The 21,200-nt window shown below is 36.8% G+C and overlaps 1 protein-coding gene across 1 annotated transcript in view; it reads right to left on the bottom strand.

Annotated features, from left to right (window-relative positions):
• EPS8 (epidermal growth factor receptor pathway substrate 8) overlaps positions 1-10,189 on the bottom strand; it is a 100,680-nt gene extending 90,491 nt beyond the window's left edge. Inside the window, exons 1-2 of the mRNA XM_007944455.2 lie at positions 10,131-10,189; positions 7,682-7,755 (exon numbers count right to left, since the gene is read on the bottom strand). Of these exons, the coding sequence (XP_007942646.2) occupies positions 7,682-7,755; positions 10,131-10,189 (133 nt within the window). The remainder of the gene's footprint in view (positions 1-7,681; positions 7,756-10,130) is intronic.
• Between the last annotated feature and the right edge of the window lie 11,011 nt (positions 10,190-21,200).

Here is a 21,200-nt window from a genome sequence, read left to right as displayed (position 1 = left end):
AAAAAAAAAAAAAAAGACTTACAGCTTTGGAAAGCCAATGGCGGTTGCTATGAGTTGGAATTGGCTGGATGGCAGTGAGTTTGTCTGATGTTTGTTTTTTGGAATATTATATAAGGAGCTCTGGTGGCACAATGGTAAGGCATTTGGCTGCTAATTAAAAGGTCTGCAGTTCCAACCCACCAGCCACTCCATGGGAGAAAGATGGAGCAGTCTGTTCCATAAAGATTTACCGCCTATGGGGCAGTTCTACTCTGTCTTATAGGGTCACTATGAGTTGGAATCAACTCAATGACAATGGGTTTGGTTTGGAGTTTTATTATAAACTGCTCAATCCCCTATTATAAAAGTGAGGCTCTTGTTCTCAGATTTTCTAAGAATCAACTAGAGTTAGGAACAGAAAAACACGACTCATCCTTTATTGTTTACAGTACCACTGGTTATGTTTCACTAATTTTCTTTTCAGCTTTTAGTCTATGGACCAGAATATATGATCTCAAAATGACAGAATTATGTGTATTAAGTAACCAGTGAAGAAAATTCTTTACATGTCATCTTAGCAAAATTAGCTTGATAGGCTGATGCATAAACTGATAGTAAATTTCCAGATCGAAATATTAAATTTAGGTGCCATCTACCTCTTCAATTAGTACAATACATTTGTAAATGAGTATGAAGGTTTCAATATGAGCCCTGGTGGCACAATGGTTAAAGTGCTCAGCTGCTAACCAAAAAGCAGGTGATTGGAACTCACCAGCTGCTCCACAGGACCAGGAGAAAGATGTGGTAGCAGGCTTCAGAAAGGTTACAGCCTTGGAAACCATGTGAGGAAGTTCTACTCTGTCCTATAGGGTTGCAATGCACAAGAATCCATTTGATGACGACAAGGTTTTTTTTTCCCCCCTAAATGAAGGTTTGAGTATCTAAATTTTATTTCCTTTTCTCTGCATTGTCTGTGTACGCATAATACAACAATATTTGAAACAGTTTATATTCAGACATGTAGTTAATACTCAGAAAATTTTTACTTATTTTTTCTATGAAAACAAAGTGCTGCTTAAGAAGTAAGGATTTGTCAATTAAAAAGGGAAGAGTAACTAAAAGAGACTGCTGAATTACTGTTGTTGTTGTTATGTGCCATCAGTCAGACCTGACTCATACAACAATATCTGAAACAGTTTATATTCAGACATGTAGTTAATACTCAGAAAAGTTTTACTTACTTTTTCTATGAAAACAAAGTGCTGCTTAAGAAGCAAGGATTCGTCAATTAAAAAGGGAAAAGTAATTAAAAGAGACTGCTGAATTACTGTTGTTGTTATATGCCATCGAGTCAGGCCTGACTCACAGTGACCCCTCCTTGGGTGTCTGAGGCAGTATCACTACAGAAGTAGACTGCCCCATCTTCCTTCCAAGGAGTGGCTGGTGGGTTTGAACCGCCAGCCTTCTGGTTAGCAGCCAAGTGCCTTAGGCACTATGCTACCAGAGCTCTAAATAAAACAATGGGCTACAGCTCACATTACGTACTTATTTTACACTTACGAAAACTTTCAACTACATTAAAGTAGTTCTTTACTATCTCAGTGTATGATTTCCATAGAGGTGAGGGGCTTAATGGAAATTAGTAAAGAGCCCTCAGTGGTAATTACAAACTCTTAATCACAGTTCGACAAATCAATATCTGAACCAAAATACCATTTTTTAAACAAACAACACCATTCTTCCAAAACTACGTTATTTAAGAGTTAATTTTACTGCCCTATTCAATGTTGTTGTTGTTGTTGTTATGTGCCATTGAGTCGGCCCCGACTCATAGCGACCCCTCCTTGGGTTTCCGAGGCCCTATTCAATAGGTCATTACAATTGCAGAGAAAAGACGCTTTTAAATTTTCAGTTAAATTGGGAGAATTGCCAAATGTCGTTTAGCGTCACATGTTCCCACACTCTAAGCAGCTGAATTTTGACTCTTAACTTGCCTCATACCCTGATATGATCATAATCATGGGTGTTTACTCCTTCAATAATTTCAAAATGGCATTTATTTAAGTGGTTTCCCTGAGTAAAATACACAATGAGGAGAATAGAAGTGGGTTTTAACTTGTGTCTAAAGGATCACTTCAATGTGATTGCTTGGACTCAATTATGACAATTAAACAGAGAGATTAACTCCAAATACATATCACGAGGGACAGGAAGAAAGAAAAAGATCAGTATAAAAAGAAAAAAGAGGAATATTTAGGAACATTGCAATGAGACAGGTGAGTCAAGCACTATGTAGAAATATAAGGGAATTTACAGTAAACTCAATTACATAAATCTGATTGGCACTTTATGGTTACTTACACTCAATTCTTAACTAGCTCCTCTCTCAATACAAAAAGAAAATTAGGAAAAAACACAGGTATATTTTCTGACTTATTAACATCACAAAAAAGTCCACACTCAGGGCTGAATTGAGACTTGAGAAAAAGCCTATCATTTGTATTAATTACTTTCCAGCCTCCCTATAATAAAATCTCAAAGTTAGTCTATGTGCTGGTAATAACAGCAAAGTATTATTAACGGAAATTTGTTAAACGAGGTTTTCTGGAAACAGGATGACCTTAAACAGCTGAATATTATGGAAAATGATCATAATCCAAATTCAGCAATAGCTAATTAAGAGGGAAGTTACTTTTCTAGGAAGTTCAGCTATTCTAAACATAGCATACTTAAATAAGTCTTCTGAGTGACAAACAGATGTCACAGCATCTACACATTAAAACTTGCACATTTTAATGTATAAACTTGTATGGGGATGACTAAATTTCCTACTCAGATATATTTACTCTAACAACAAGACTTTCCACTAGTTTTCCAGCCACAATATATGAGAAGCAATAAGAAAAGCAGCCTTGGGATCCAGGCAGCCACATAGAGAAAGCATCCCAAAATATTCAAAATGGAAAAAAGATTCTGAACCACGTATGTAAACGTAAAGAACGCAGCTTTGATGAGTACACTGCAGTACACAAACTAGTGTGTACAACGATGACCCTCTGAGTCATCAAGAGATGACATGTGCTACACACTGAGGAGAAAAATTCTTGATGTACTTTATGAGTGTTTTCCTTAAAAATGATTATAGTTTTAGTGCTTTAAAAGACAAACAGCCTAGTCAGAAAAAATATGTAACATTTCCAATTCTCTATAATATGAGACAAGTGAAATGTTACCCATCTTAAGGTAAGTGGAGGAAAAGAACTTAGTATTTGTTTCCCTAAACGAGTGTTACCTTGTCAGGAGTGTTTGAAATGCAAATTCTCTCAGGTGATAGTTTTGGAATGTCTTATATAAACAATGAAGAAATTATAAAATACCATTTTTTTAAACTACAGCATACTTTAATTGATTTTCCTTGAATAAATTAATATTAATTCATACCCCAAAAAAGTAAATGTATTATCATATAAATGTATAATTCACAATACATTTATGAAATGTGTGTGTGTCTCTCTCTCTGTGCAGTATAGGGAGTGATGTCAGGAGCTTGAGTGTAAAAATATATGAAGTTATTTCTTGACCCTGTCAAAGTATCACTGTGACTACAAGTAGAACATCATTTGGAGTTAACATGAAAATACTAAATTTGATGAATCTTAGGATCCAGGATAAAAAGTGCCTGTCCATCCCTTTCCATTCCCATGATAGGCTCTGTACGTCTGTTTACTCATATAAACTTACCACAATCTCATTACCATTTCTATTTTATAGAAGAGGAAACTGAAGTTAATAGGTTAAATTGTTTGCTCAGAATTGCAGATAGCTGGCAGAAAAGCCATGATTCAGCTATAGATTTTTGGTCTTCACACCTATGCTGCTTCTCTGAGTATATAAAGCAGTATAAGTGACACACATGGTCTCAGATTTGAAAAGTGTTCTTATAAAAAAAAAAAAAAAAAAGCTACATAAAACTCTTAATAGACGTGGTTAGTGTGCAAAAACCAGTAATCACTATTGTGAAAACTCCTATTTTGGTGCACTAAATAGTATTCTCATACCCCAAAGAGGTTCATATACCACTCACAAAGGCAATTTAATTCTTGTGAGATATATTCAACTACTTCAATAGGTGTGAAAGGAGAAATGTTAAAGAGAACGGATTAAATGTGAAGACAAAAAGTAGATTACAAATATCTTCTTCACCAACTTTCCAGTTACAAAAACAGAGTTAAAAATATGCAGATTAGGAGGCTGAAAGCTCCCAATGTTAACTAAATATAGTTAAGACTTCAACTAGAATTTATTTATTGCAATGCTATGTTTAAAACACAAAAATATTTCTCCATTGTCATTCACCCATTCATCCATTCTTTCCATAGGTACTGGTTGGGAACCTGTTAGGGGGAAGTCACTGTGTGTATGTGGAGGTGTACATTGTGTTTGGAAGGTAGACATTAGGTACAAAGACGAATGGTACATGATGTGTACTCTCAAAGGATTTAAAACCATCTTATTTTTAAACCCAACATATTGCTAAGTTTTTTCCTACCTCTTTAATTTGCCCTATCCTTTCCTTTATTTCCTGTTTTACATACATATGGGCCATTTTAGTCACACTACACAAGTGAATTGTCATATTTTCTTATAAACAAGATTTTTAAATTGTATGACTTTGGCAGATCTTTGAACGATCTTAATAAGATTAGAACTTTGACCTAATCTTAAAAAGGGGCCTTGGTTTGTTTCATATGTAGAAAGGGAGAAATAAAAATTTAGTACTTATAAACTACAAGGAGCTCTGGCGGCATAGTGCCAAAGGCATCTGACTGCTAATCAGAAGGCTGGCGGTTCAAACCCACCAGCCACTCTTTGGAAAGAAGATTGGGCAATCTACTTCTGGAGTGATGTTATGTTGTTATGTGCCATCGACCCAATTCTAATGACCCCTCTGCCTTGGAAACCCAAGGAGGGGTCGCTATGAGTCGGATTCGACTTGACAGCAATGACCGTGTGTGCGTGTGTATGTATAAGCCACAGATTTTCAATCCTCACATCTACAATTTTATGAAATTGCTCCTAACACAAAATAATCATTAAAATATGTAGGTGAGTCCTACTTTTTATTTGTTATTTTCTTAGATTTCTGAGTCCTAATGGTATTTGTGAGATGATTAACACTTTCATTTTAACAAAACTCCTGGAACTCTCATTTAGATCTCTGATTCTCCCTTCACCACCTATACTTATCAAATCTATCCTTAATACTATTACCAGAGTTACTCAAGATAAATTTAACCTTATTAGTTTACTGACTAAACACTTTAATGGCTGCCCATTGCCCACAAACAATGGTCAAATCCTTTCATTATGATTCTCTCAAATAAGGTTTACTCTTCCAACCTTATTTCCCATCTTGTCATCAGCTGTTCCATGGGAGAAAAATGTGGTAGTCTGCTTCCATAAAGATTAATGCCTAAGAAACCCTGTTGGCCAGTTCTACACTGTCCTAGAGGTTTGCTGTGCGTGGGAATTGACTCTATGGCACACAATAACAATAACAACACTCCAGCTAACATCAAATCACTTGCAGTTTGATAATTCATAATATTCATTCTACAAGTATTTACTGAGCACAAATTTTACATTATGCATTATACCAGTCTTAGGGAATACTAAAGGGAACAAAACAGATATGCTCCACCTACACAGAACTTAGGAGCTCTGGTAGCATAGTGCCTAAGGCACTTGACTGCTAACCAGAAGGCTGGCAGTTCAAACCCACCAGCCACTCCTTGGAAGGAAGACTGGGTAATCTACTTCCATAAAGATACCGCCTCAGAAACCCAAGGAGGGGTCACTATGAGATGGAACTGATTGGACAGCAGTAACTTTGGGTTTTTGGTTTGGTACCACAGACAAGAAGTTGTAGATCTAGAGTATGTGTACACACACACACACACACACATATACATACAAAGGGAGCTCTGGTAGCATAGTGGCTAAGGCACTTGACTGCTAACCAGAAGGCTGGTGGTTCAAACCCACCAGCCACTCCTCGGAAGGAAGATGGGGCAATCTACTTCTGTAGTGATACTGCCTCAGAAACCCAAGGAGGGGTCGCTATGAGTCAGGTCCGACTCGATGGCACATAACAACAACAACAACATATACATACATATATATGAACTCTACGATATTAGAGTATCCTATTAATTACTACAGGATCTCTGGTAGCATAGTGGCTAAAGCACTTGACTGCTAACCAGAAGGCTGGTGGTTAAAACCCACCAGCCACTCCACGGAAGGAAGGCTGGGCAATCCTACTTCCGTAGTGATACTGCCTTGGAAACCCAAGGAGGGGTCGCTATGAGTCGGGGCCAACACGACGGCACATAACAACAACAACAACATTAATTACTACAGTAAATAATAATAGTAATAATATAATACTAACCTGTTGCCATTGAGTTGATTCCAACTCACAGTGACCCTATGGGACAAAGTAGAACTGACCCATAGAATTTACAAGGCTGTACAGCTTTATGGAAGTAGACTGCCTCATCTTTCTCTCATGGAGTGGCTAGTAAGTTCAAACCACTGACATTTTGGTCAGCACTTGAATACTTTAACCACTGCTCGCAAGAGCCCCTAATATAATAATAGTAATAACAAAACCAAACTCACTGCCATCGAGTCAATTCTGACTTGCAGCAACCCTCAATGGGTTTCTAAGGCTGTAAATCTTTATAGAAACAGACTGCCTCATCTTTCTTCCTTGGAGCGGCTGGTGGGTTTGAACCACTGACCTACTGGTTAGCAGCCAAATGCCTTCACCACTACACCACCAGAGCTCCCTCCTTATAAGAAACCAGTGACAACAATAGCAAAATATGCAAGCATTGTTGTAAGCATTTTATAGGCATTAATTCATTTTGATTTTTTATCAATCCTATGAGGTATCCCCATTATAAAGATAAGCAAAATGAAATACAGTTGATGAAGTAATCTGCAACATCACTCAGCTAGTAAGTTGTGGGACTGAGTTTGAACATAAGAAGTCTGGTTCCAGAGTCTTTGCTCTTAACCATAATATTATTCTGGCACTTTTTAACATAACATATAAAGACTATGCAGACCTTGGAAAAACACAGGATTTCCCAAATATATGTGCATATTGCAAGAGTCCTCAACTTCTTTTTAGCAATGACTTCTATTTTATATTTAAAGTTTAAATAATATTATGTGTACATGAGATAATCTAGAGAAGTAACTGGGAGTTAGTAAAGAACTGGGGAGAAAGCTTACTTTTTTGCAATGCAGAAAAGAAATTATGTTAGTCTTATCACACTACCCAAAAAGTTTAAGAGGTGTAAGAAAGAAGTTATGTCAACTGTCAGCACACAATTAATTGAGTCAGTCACCAAGATCAAGAAACGTTATCAAAAATAATCAGATGAAATAATCCACCTAAGGCACTGATGCCATACAAAAGATTCCTCAGAAAGAAATGTAACAAATTACAGTTTTATAGTGTTATAGAAAACAGAGGTCATAGGTTTGCTAGTTTAAAAAAAAAAAATCTATCACTACTTTAATCCAAAGAATACAAACAGAGCATGATTTCAAACTCTCACTTTGAGAAAGTAATTTGTAAAAAGTAGCTTAAAAACAGAATTATATCACATCAAATAACCAAACATACCATAAAGAGCCTTTGCACTTGTTTTTGAACTGTGTTCCCTGTCCATCTGGGAGAAGGTAGGTGATCCGTAGCCACTGTAATAAAAAAATGGTCATTGTGCTAGGTTAAAGTCCAAAGGAAGCATGTATGATTCAAAACTATAAAATAAAAATTCCAATGCACCATAATCATCATGTTTTTTAATAAAATATATGAGGTTTATATTGACTGAGTTTGGCAAAATGAGCCAGTTCCCACACTGGTGAGTGGTCGAAGAAATAAAATGTATAAACAACCCTACTCCAATGTGGATCCAGAGCTGAGAGGATTCACCAATGTTTAAACTATCTTAGAAGAGTTTGTTTCCCATATCGAATAGAGTTCTGATCAGTAAACCACTTGTTGTTGTTGTTGTTGTTTTGCCGTCGAGTCGGCCCCGACTCATAGCGACCCCTCCTTGGGTTTCCGAGGCAGTATTACTACGGAAGTAGGATTGCCCAACCTTCCTTCCGAGGAGTGGCTGGTGGGTTTGAACCGCCAGCCGTCTGGTTAGCAGAGTAACCACTTATACACCTCTAAATCATTGGCTAAAGCACTTGACTGCTAACCAGAAGGCTGGCGGTTCAAACCCACCAGCCACTCCTCGGAAGGAAGGTTGGGCAATCCTACTTCCGTAGTGATACTGCCTCGGAAACCCAAGGAGGGGTCGCTATGAGTCGGGGCCGACTCGACGGCACATAACAACAACAACAACAAATCATTCAAGCTATAATGCAATGGAAAATAGTTCACAGATACCTAAAATATAGTAACCAAAACACATTTTGTCATTAAATTTGACCTGTTTTACCTATACCTAGTCTCTTGTTACTAATATGTTATTTGAATTTTCTTCATTTATTCCACAAACATTTATTAATCTCTAAATCCTAGGAGAAAAGGGTGTATCAGGGAGAACAGAGGGCAAGATATTGTGAATAAGACAATTAAGTAAAATAGTTACAAAAGAATTTGATATACAAGTAAAACTTATATTTTTATAAAGATCAAAAAGGGTTAACTTTTTATCAGTATATCCAAGAAGACTTCAGCACCAATTTGACATTTAAGCAGCATCTAAAAGAATCAAAAGAAATTCAACAGACAGGTGGATAATTAAGTAAGAAAAAAGCATGCAGAACTGGCATAGGTTAAGAAACAGCACAGTTTCTGAGAGAAAGGGCATCTAATGTGATGTGCTCAGCACTGAAAAATGGCTAGAAAATTAGATAGAAGGTACACAGAGAAAGACTTTTTATGTCACACTGAAGAATTTATTTTTTATCCTCTGGATATATTAAGGGAGCTCTGGTGGCATAGTGCCTAAGGCATCTGACTGCTAACCAGAAGGCCAGCAGTTCAAACCCACCAGCCATTCCTTGGAAGGAAGATTGGGCAATGTACATCCATAGTGATACTGCTTTGGAAACCCAAGGAGGGGTTGCTATGAGTCAGATCCAACTCAACAGCAGTGAGTTTGGTTTTGGTTTTAGATATAATAAAGGAGCTCTGGTGGTGTAGCAGTTAAGGCATTTGGCTAACCAAAAGGTCGATGGTTCGAACCCACCAACTGCTTCACAGAATTAAGATGACTCAGTTTGTTTCCATAAAGATTTACAGCCTTAGAAACTCAATGGGGATCACTATGAATTGGAATCAACTCAATAATAATGAATTTGGTTTGGTTTAGTGGATGCAGTAAATATTTTTATACAGGAAAATCATATGATCTGATTAATATTTAAAGAAGTAATCCAGGAACTGATGGCAAGGTGATCAAATAGGAAGGTGATGCAAAAATTCAGGTAGGAGCTAACGGTCACAAATAGAGGTATAGTAGAAAGAACAGAAGGCAGAGATAGAAGAAAGAGTTCTTTAATTAGTATAAATAAGTGAATCAATGGATATTTGTTTTAAGAAAAAAAGGAAGAAATGAGGATATGGTAAAACTTTCTGGCTTGAATAACTAATGAAAGAGACTGAGAGAGCACCTGTAGTTCTTCCCTGTTGGCTCTTGATGGCCAATACTAAAGAGATTCGTGAAAACCTTTGTAAAGAGAAAAGGCAAAGCATCAACTCCTGAAATGTTTATATTTTATGAATCAAAATAATAGAACACTACAGAGAAACGGATCTGAAGTAGAGTATATATGCAATTTTGGAAAGCAAAATATGTAAAATGCCAGAATGAAACATTTTCCAGCTATGAAATCACTATCACTGGGGTTGATATTTACTTAACTATCTTATTCTTATCTGATACAGTAAACCTTTAACGGTAACATACAATAGTGTTACAAAGAATTTATATATTACTGAGACATGACACTCATAAAGAAATGACACTGATATTTTCATTAAAAATAAAAAATAGTTAAAACAACCAAATCCCCTTCCCCCAAAAAAATTAAGTATAAACCTTTCAACTTACTTCATTTGAGATGAGTACATTCCAAAACCACTGGGATGATTAGAAATGTGGCCATTCATCGTGACTTCTGTGCTTATGTTCTGAAAAAAGAAAGCCATAGCTTGAAGGCAATAAAAAGACCATGACATCTCAATTTTGAAGAGTTATTCATTCAACAAATATGTGTTACTGCCAGAAATGACAACAGGGGTTAGAAAGAGACATAAAGTTCTCCACCCACAGCGTTCAGGTTGTAAAGGTACAGATAGACATACAAACAAAGATCCAGTTATTAATATACTAAAATTGTAACTAGATTTTAGTAAAATAAAAATCTAAAATATAGACCCGATTCTTGTAAGTATGTATATAGGCATAATTCTATATTCTGTCCAAACCTATAATCAATTGTCAGCTTCAAGAAATGTTATTTTGTTTCCTTTCTCATTATAAAAGTAATACAGACTCGTTAAACACAAAGCTTGAGGAACACATAAAAGTACAAAAGGGTAAAATATCACTCAGAGTTCTTTCATGTAAAGACAGGAATTTAAAAGCCTCTTCCAGTCTTTTTTTGTCTGCATATACTTTTCTCTCCTATTTCCTCTTTCCTCCCCTCCTCCTTCCTTTACTTGCATCCTTCAAAGCACATTTGTCAATGTGCTATCCATACTCTCTTAGATAAATCTGTTTTTAAGAAAATTGTTCCTTTACACATTCTTTTTACTTTTCATAAGAAAAAAAAATTATACTAAGTATTTTACTTCAGAAAACATTTTGCAATTTACTTCATAAATGTTCTATGAGTAAGATGAATGAGTACAAATGAGTTGTTTTTAAGTGCCGTTGAGTCATTTGTGACTCATTACAATCCTAAAGGACAGAGTACAAACTGTCCTTTAGGGTTTCTTAGGCTGTAATTTTAGAGAACAGATCACCAGGTCTTTTCTCCCGTGGAGCAGCTGGTGGGTTCAAACTGTGGATAATGCCAAGTTCAATGGCTTTTTCTTTCTTTATTCTCCTAGACAGCACTGCTATACCTGATTTCACTGCTATACCTGATCTCCTTCTACTCCCTCTGCAAAAAGGGTGTAAGGGCTGAGTCATCTGACCTCCTCTAACTTCACAACGGGGAGAGAGAATCACCTCAATGTCAACATCCCAAGACTGATTCCTACAAGGCAAAGGTTAGACATGCCTCCACGCTCCAACCTTTTACCAATTCTGGCATACTCTACTTCTCTGCTGGGCTTGATAATTCATTGCAATGGCCACACAGAACTCACAGACAACAGTCATGATTATAGGGAAGTAGATTGCCCAACCTTCCCTCCAAGGAGTGGCTGGTGGGTTTGAACCTCCAGCCTTCTGGTTAGCAGTCAAATGCCTTAGGCACTATGCTACCAGAGCTCCTATTAGAGAAGTAGCAGGTTACAATTCAGGATCCGAAAACCACTTTGGATACAGTTCTTCAATCAGAACAGCATCTTCTCAGCCATGCCACAGGCACACTTTTCATTGGCTTTAGTCTCCTTCCACTCGGACAAGTGTTACAAAGCTCTTTTAGTTCTGCCAATAGGTGTCCTGAGAAGCACCCCATTCTGCCAGCAAGCCTCCTGTCCAAAGGCACACAGCTTTTCCTCTTTGGGCTGGGAAGCCCACTACCTGTCTTACGTTGGGGTTTCCTCTAGGGTCTGCTGCCACAGCTCAGTCTCTCACCATCTCAGCAAAGTGTTAACAGTTCTCTGTCTCCTGGGTCAAGGAAGTTCAGCTCAGGGATCTCAAGTTCAAAGAATGTACTCTACCTCTAGGTATCCTTTTTTGATGATAGTGACATCCCCCTTTCTGTCTCTGGGATGGCTCATTTTGAACCTAAAGGATGGCAAAACTGGCCAATCCTGTTAGGGTTCCATACACCATATCTGTACAGTCATACCACCTATAAGAGTGCCATGTACCTTATTTACATTATTTGCAAGTTATCCAATCTCTTTGGTGAGTCACAAGCACCTCCCATTTGCATAGTTCCACCCAATCATGGCCTATTCTGCAATGAGTTTACTGTATTCATAAAGATACAAAATTAACTCATATTAAAAAAAAAAAAAAAAACCTGTAAATAATTAAGTGCCAAGATATGTGGTTCTATTTTAAATCCACTACAGGTTCAAGAAGGGAAAAGCCATGCAGACTGCCGTAACTTTTTGGAAGAGCTGGGAACTTGACCCTAGTTCTTAAAGGATAAGATTTATAAAAGTCCTTAGAATGCTCAAGTTCAATTCAAGATTTCCTGATAGTCTTGGTTCATACTTACATGCTGATTAGAAGGAAACTTCTATATTAAGAAACAAAGAAAAACTGGCTTTATACTAGGTAAGTACTGAATTTATAAAAGTACATTATATTTCTATTATATTGTTTTATTTCAGTTTTTGTTGTTTTCCTTCTTCTTAGCTATAAGCAATGATGTGCTAGTAAACTAACTCTGTAACAACAACCAAACATGCATGTATACACACAAAAGCCCTGATATGTAGTGTCTGCCCATTTCTATGGTATATATATTCCCACTATGGCTGATTTCAAGCTATCAGTAGTTAAAAGTGATTTCAAGCTAACAAACAGATTACATAATTCCTATTTCACAACTGGCTCTTACAGCCTACAGAGAACATACTACCACAATTCTAGAATTTCAAAGCAGGCTAGAGTCCTGGAATAGAATTATGGATCTAGAACTAAGAGTTAGGACACCAACACTCACAGTTAGGAGCCTAGAGCTCTAACACTATTTCTGGCACTAGCTGGCCTAAGAAAGTCACTCAAGCCTCTGTCTCAATTGTCTCACCTGTAAAAGAGACAATTCCTTGTCTTCCTAGGTCAGGACTATTGTTAAAAATCAAATGAGATAGATGTGTTTAAAAAAAAAAAAAAAAAAGCAGCAGCAGCTCTTTCAGAAGAAGCTGGTTCGTTCAGTATATAAATTAAACACCCAGGGTTTGGCTGATTTTGATCTGGTTTGCATTTTAAAACCACAGCTGCTGGTTTAATGAAAAGTGATAGCCATAGAATCTCATAGTTTCCATTTTTAATTCTTCATGACAGCCCAATAAATGCACAGTTTGTTTTGCTTTGTTTTTAATGTTCATCTGTCAGAATAAGCGAATATTAGAAAGGGGAAAGGAAAATGTCAATTTGCTAAACTGAATTTTAAATATAAAAACTGTTTTAATCTGGCAATCATAGTTTCAATTGTCACAGATGCTTATGTAGCAATGTGGCAGTTTTAAAATATTTCAGTATAACAATTACAGTGTTCACCTTGCAAAGGAAACAATTACAAATTTTTGTTTGTCTTTTCCCTTTAAGCTTTTAAGAGATATATCCAATTTACACAGACCACAGGTATAATTTAAAAGAATCATCTTTTTTAATGAAAAAAATAGGTGTGTTTATTTTGTTACAACTGTTAAAGCAACTTAAACACTCTAAGGAGACATAGTTTTTCTTTATCAATTTAAGTTTAAAGACTCACAACTTCAGTTAATTCCACTAAATCAACTTCCTAATTCTACTAAAATCATAAATTAAAACTGTCACAACTTCCAATCAATTTAAAAGAAGAGCATCAATTTCCTCATGAAAACACTTTTTATAAGTTTTACTTACTATAATTTTCTTCTATTTGCTACAGAAAATAACATTCTTTGACAATTATAAGGATAATAGTAAAAAATTAAGATCTAGGTTAAGTGTATCACAAACGTTAAACACTGCAATTTTCTCAGGAAAGCAAACAGAATGTATTAAAGTCACTGTGGGAAGAAATGAATAAGACCACAGTAAGGCTAAACCATCAAGTTAAATTTGTATTAGAAAGTTTGGACTCCCAAATTATTCCATGCATCTGATATCAATTTTCAAATTGATAAATGAGTATATATTCCTTACTCAATGTCTGAATACTACCAACCCAATCTAGATACCACAAAACTGAAAGCTCTCTATAAACTGAGCTGCCCTTGAAATGACTTTTTCTCTCAATAGTATCACAATCTTATTACGTATTGAAGAAAATGTTTTAAAAAGAATTTTTGTTCTTTGCTGTGGAATCAATCTTGACTAACAGCGACTCCATGTGTGCAGAGAACTGCTCCATAGGATTTTCAAGGTACTGATCATTTAATCTGCACCAGTATTGGGCTAAATGCTTTCTATTCATTATCTTATTTAATCTTCACATAAGTATTTGAAGAGTTACTACTTTTCCTTCTCATTTTATAGATGAAGAAGCTGAGGCAGAGAGACTAGGTGCCATATGTGTGGTATTTTGAAAGTTTTAAAATAACATAGTGTCAAGAATGACTGGACAAGGTGTATAGTAGAGCTGACAAGGGGCAAGGATGTGGGTCACTGTTTGGTCACAGCCAGCTACCCAGAGGGACCGAGTAGTTGAACCTGCGGGCTTGGGACCATAGTCGCAGGGGACATCAAGCTCAATTGGCATAACATACTATACTAAACATTGTTATTGTTGTACCTCCTACTTTGGCGAGTAGCGACTAGGATCTTAAAAGCTAGCAAGCTGCCATCTAGATGCAACAATGGGTCTCTCCTTGTCAAGAGCAAAGAAGAAAGAAGAAAACCAAAATTAATGGAAACAATCAGTCCTAGCGACTGGTACACCATCTGATCTGCAACCTATACAACTATGAGACCAGAAGAACTAGATGGTGCCCGCTACCACTGTCATCCACTTGGAAGGGATGTAGGAGATCCTGCATAGAGAAGGAGAACAATGTGAAACAAAACTCAAAATCATTTGGAGGAAAAAAAAAAAAAAAGAAAAGAAGGTGAGGACCAGGTTTGCTGGTCCAATAGAGCCTGGTGTAACCACTGAGACTATGGTCCCTAGCTGCCCTTCAGGTCTGGAATTGAACCCACACCTGTGGTTTCCAGCCAAACAATGTACAGGCATGTGAGTTAAACATTTACCTCAAGTAGACACACGCCCTGGAGAGAACAATCATGGGAGAAGGAAGGGCTGCTTATGCACAGGGAGAAAGCTCAGGGCGCAGGAGAGTATGGAGGAATGGTCACTGGGAAGAGGTAACTATGGGGAGGAAGTGAGAGGGGAGCTGTTGCATTGTGGTAAACTGGGGTCAATGACATGAGACAAAGTATATGTGAACTGCTGTATGGGAAGTGAATTTGCTCTGTAAATCTTCACCCAAATCACAATTAAAAAAAAAAAAAAAAAGAATGACTGGACATAAATGTCTTATCTGTAACCTTTATCTGATATAATCAGAAGCAGAAGAGAAGACAAGGGAGAAGGAAAAAGAAAGCTACCTTTAACATAACAAACAGGAACTAGAGATGCTGATACCTCTTAGATATAATTAAACACCTCACAGGATTAATTGTCCTGGTTTGAACACTTAAGGTTATAGTCTCATAAGATAAATCAATCAATTGGCATAACATAGTTTATAAAGTTCATGTTCTACATACTAGTTTGGGAAGTAGCATCTGGGATCCTAAAACTTTTAAGGGGCCACCTAATATACAACTAGGAGCTCTGGTAGCATAGTGCCTAAGGCATTTGACTGCTAACCAGAAGGCTGGCAGTTCAAACCCACCAGCCACTCCTCAGAAGGTTGGGCAATCCTACTTCTGTAGCGATACTGCCTCGGAAACCCAAGGAGGCGTCGCTATGAGTTGGGGCCAACTTGACGGCACATAACAACAACAACAATATACAACTATTGTTCTCTATTCATTGAAAGAAAGAGAGAAGGCAGGAAACCCAAGTACTGGAAAAGGAACTGGATTACAGGACCAAGTGTCACCATGCACCATGGCCTCCTCTACTTTGACACCAGAACTAGATGGCACCTGGCTACCAATGCCAAACATTCTGATCAGGGCCACAATAAATGAATCCTGATAAAAAGACAGAAAGGTATAGACCAGAATTTAAAATTCTCCCTAAATCTACACTTACTGGACCCATTGAGACTGGAGAAATCCCCAAGACTGTTTTCCTTTATATTTTAAATTACTTTAAAATATAATATTGAACGGAAACTATCCCCTGAAATTACCTTTTAATTAATAGATGATTAATGTAAAAGTAAAGAATGTCACCCTTAAGTGCTTTGCTCTTTAAAAATTATCTATATGAGACCAATTGAACAACCATTACTCTAACGCATGGATAAGAATATTAAGAGGCAGAGAAACTAAGTTAATGGGACTGGAACAACTAGAATGGAAATACTAAGAATGTTAATACAGTGAAAGAATGTAGTCAGTGTTACTGAACATTATGTGTAGAAACTGTTGAATGGGAATCTGTTTTGCTTTGTATACGTTCACCAAAAAATGCAATAAAAAAACCTTAAAGGCTACATTTAATGAGCACCTATTTCATATGACACTTTTACAAACCTCACCTCATTCCATCCTCAGAATAATCTTTTGAGGTAGGCATTGGCTATTGTATATGTAAGACAGTCTCAAAGTGGTTAAGACATTTGACTAAGTGATAACATACAAACCTAGAATTAGAACAAGCATTCCAATTCTGATCTGGCTAATTTATATACCATATCATTCCAGTAACTTATATTGCTACTACTGTAATCATTCTATAAGTTTTTAATTCTCTACACTGAGTGGTTCACTGATATTCTTTTAGTCACAATTTTTCTTGAAATAAATTATTTGAAGAAAGGTAGTTTGGGGAAGGAATAGGGTTCACTTTATAGATAAGACATATTACAGTGGCAATAGTGTCACTTTGTGGAATGGCTTTATTGTTTCGTAAACATACTTAGTATTAACTGGAAGAATGTGAAAAAATATCACCAGACATATTAAAAATTACTTTAAAATATAATATTGAAAATACATTAGATAATCTGAATCTAGCTTTTGTTTGAAATATTTATTTGTATTACTTTCTTGGCTTAATATTTGAGATATTTTCTAAATAGGAAAATGGATCTTTTGAATGCTTCATCCTCACCAAATACCATATGATATCCGTAAGTTTACTCTGATCTGCATTTCTTCAGTTATAATTAACTATCTATAAGGGGGATTAAGTCTCCAGTACTGTAAGGTGTAAACTTACAATAAAAACAAAATGTGATAGGAAAGGGAACAATCTTCAGAGAGAGGAGAAATGTTCTCAACTCCTCTCAACTGCCAGGCTTCCTACCTCACTGGATAAGACTCCGGTTGGGTGAGGAGAAGTGATGGTTGGATCAGATCTTGAGATATTTCTCAATAAGTTTCCCATTAATTTTCACAAATAATATGAGGAATTTTAACTCAAGTTTCCATATATTTACTTATTTATGAATTTTCTTTTTACAAGTACCTTCTCTATACAGGCTTGAATAAAATCATCAAAATTTTTATCTCCATGGTTATATTATTTCCATGATTAACAGCAGATTTATAGATAGCCTCAGATGTGACTGCTATAGTAAATTGATTTTTCCATTCACATGACCTTTATCAGTGGAAGTTTTTAAGCACCTTGTAATGTAACTGATCAGTTTAAGTAAGTATAAATGCCTCCTCACCACCATTACTATTCTTAAAGAAAGTGTCATTCATTCCATCACAAAAAGTTGAAAGCTATTTAAAACTACACATTAACTATGTGGGATTTTTTTTTTTTTTAATTTTTAGTAAGCTTTTTAATTTTGAAAAGTTTCAGATTTACAGAGAAGTTGTAAAGAGAGTTACTGTATATTCCACACCTCATTTCCCATTAGTGTGGTATATTAGTCACAGTAATGAACCAATATTCATATGTTATTACTAAGTGAAGTCAACACTTCATTCAGATTTCTTCAGTTTTTTCTGTTTCAGGATCCCATCTAGGGTACCACAGTTTTCATGTTTACTGAGGCTCCTCTACACTGTGACAAAGAACAGCTCAAGAAGACAAAGGCATTATAATGATATGTCCGAAGACCTGGAGTTAGAAAACCAAAAGGAAAAACATGCTTGGCATTTCTCAAGCTGAAAGAACAGAAGAAAAAAATTCAAGCCTCAAGTTGCAGTACTGAAAAACTGTATGGGTAAAATATTGAATGATACAGGAAACATCAAAAGAAGATGGAAGGAATACACAGAATTACTGTACAAAAAAAGAATTGGTTGATGTTCAACTATTGCAGGAGGTGGCATATGATCAAGAACCAATGGTATTAAGGAAGAAGTCCAAGTTGCACTGAAGGAATTGGAGAAAAAGAGGATCCAGGAATTTACAAAACACCAATTGAGATGTTTCAACAAATAGAGGTGCTTACTCATTTATGCCAAGAAATCTGGAAGACAGCTACCTGGCCAACTGACTGGAAGAGATCGATATTTGTGTCCATTCCAAAGCAATGTGATTCTACAGAATTGGAAGTTATTGAACAGTATCATTAATATCACACATAAGTAAAATTTTCCTGAAGATAATTAAAAAACAGTTGTAACAGTATATTGATAGAGAACATCCAGAAATGCAAGTTAGATTCAGAAGAGGACGTGGAACAAGGGATATATCATTGCTGATGTGAGATGGATTTTGGCTGAAAGCAAAGAATAACAGAAAGATGTCTACCTGTATTTTACAGACAATGCAAAAACATTTGCCTATGTGGATCATAACAAATTATGGTTATCATTGCAAAGAATGGGAATTCCAGAATACTTAATTGTGCTCACGAGGAACCTGTGGATAGACCAAGAGACTGTCATTCAGACAGAACAAGAGGTTACTGCATGGTTTAAAATCAAGAAGAGTATGCATCACAGTTGTATCCTTTCACCATACTTATTCAATCTGGAAGCTGAGTAAAAGTCTGAGAAACTGGACAATATGAAGAAGAATGCAACACCAGGATTGGAGGAAGATTCATTAACAACCTGCGAAATGCAGATGACACAACCTAGCCTCCTGAAAGTGAAGAGGACTTGAAGCATTTACTGATGAAGATTGAAGACTACAGTCTTCGGTATGGATTACACCTCAACATAAAGAAAACAAAAATGCACACAACTGGATCAATAAGCAACACTGTGATAAATGGAGAGAAGAGTGAAGTTGTCAGGGATTTCATTTTATTTGGATCTACCATCAATACCCATGGAAGCAGCAGTCAAGAAATCAGAAATCATATTGCACTGGGCCAATCTGCTGCAAAAGACCTTTTTAAAGTGTTAAGTAGCAAAGATGTCACTTTGAAAACTAAGATGTACCTAACTCAAGTCATGGTATTTTCAATCACCTCATAAGCTTGTGAAAGCTGGATGATGAATAAGGAAGACTGAAGAAGAGTTGATGCTTTTGAATTATGGTGGTGGCAAAGAATACTGTAAATATCACAGACTGCCAGAAGAATGGACAAATCTGCCCTGGAAGAAGTACAGCCAGAATGCTCCTTGGAAGGGAATGACCACACTTCATCTCACCTACTATGGCCATTGTGGTGGTTATGTTTGTGTGTCAACTTGGCTGGGCCTGATTGAGTGGCTGGGTAGCTGGTGGTAGTTATTCCCCATGATGAGACCGGCCATCAACTCCATGGTGGGATCTACCACAAGCAGCTGAGTAGCTGCCTTTGGGTATGTGGTCTGCTTCCCATATATAAGCAGCAGCTTTGGGAATGGTCTCTAGCTTATGGCATGCTTGGACCCTGCATGTAGCTGTGTTGTTGCTCAGCAGCCTGCTATGCTCTGTCAACCTTGGGACTTACAATGACTTAAGTTAATGGCCTGCCATGTGGTTTGGTAATATCGGGACTGTGCCTTTTTACTTGTCAACCTTAGGTCTTCTCAGCCAGCAGCTGAGTGAAGAAATGCCTCTAGCCCTAATGGGCCAGGAGCAGGAGGCAGAGCTGGACTCCAAGGTTGAGGGGCTTTCACCCATCCCCTAGAGCCTGACACTTTAAACTTGGACTTAAAGCCTCCAAACTGTAAGAGAATAAACTCCTGTTTGTTAAGGCCATCCCATTTGTGGTATATTTCTTGTGAGTGAAGCACTAGGTAACCAGAACAGCCATGCTGTCAAAAGGGATCATTCCCTGAAGATGGATATCATGCTTGTTAAAGTAGAGGGTGAACAAAAAAGAGAAAGACCCTCAACAAGATGTATTGACACAGTGGCTGCCAACAATGGGCTCAAGAATAGCAAAGATTATGAGGATGGCACAAGGCTGGGCAGTGTTTCGTTTTGTACATAGAGTCCCTATGAGTCTGAGACAACTCAACAGCATCTAACCACAACAACACTGTGACAGTTTCTCAGATTCTCTTGCTTTTGGGGATTTTGATAGTTTTGGAAATACTTGTCAGGTATTTTGTAGGAAGCCCCTCAAGTGGGAATTTTCTGATGTTTTTCTCATGATGAGACTGCGGTTATGAGTTGTAGGGAGGGATATCCTAGAGGTAATATGCCATTGTCATCATATTATATCAAGAGGACATATTATTACCGTGACTTACTACTGCTGATGTTAATCTTGAACACCTGACTGAGGTAATGTTTGTCAGGTTTTTCCACAATAAAGTTACTCCTCCTCATAGTAGTCTTTGGAAGGAAGCCACGATGTGCAACTCACACTTAAGGGGTAGAAAGTTATGTTCCACCTCTTTCAGGGTAGAATAACTACATAAATTAATTTGCAATTATTTTTATGGAATACTTGTTTATTCTACTGCAATTTTTCATTCGTTCACTCATTTGTGCTGTTGGGTTTTTTAATTGAACTGAAAAAATGAAAAACCAAAGAAGAGTTCAGATTGATCAAACAGAAACTCTCAATTAATCTTCCTCTGTAAAACTTCTAGGTGCTCAGATAATATCTGATCTAAACTTCAGTTCTGTGCTGCGTACAAAATAGTTTTTAAAAAATAGGAGGTAAGTGAATTCAGAGTATGGGAAAAATCTCAGCCCTTGGGTAAAACCACCAAAAGATGATCAGGATTCTAAAAAGTAAATACTACCTGTGTTAGACTGGGTTCTCTAGAGAAACACAAAACCCAGCAAAGCGCATATATATACATACATATATATAT

Source organism: Orycteropus afer, unplaced genomic scaffold (assembly GCF_000298275.1).
Source record: "Orycteropus afer afer isolate SDZICR_OR568_19922 unplaced genomic scaffold, OryAfe1.0 scaffold00126, whole genome shotgun sequence".
NCBI lineage: Eukaryota > Metazoa > Chordata > Mammalia > Tubulidentata > Orycteropodidae > Orycteropus > Orycteropus afer.
The sequence above is the reverse complement of the archived record's forward strand: the minus strand, read 5'-3'. Positions and strand labels throughout refer to the sequence as shown.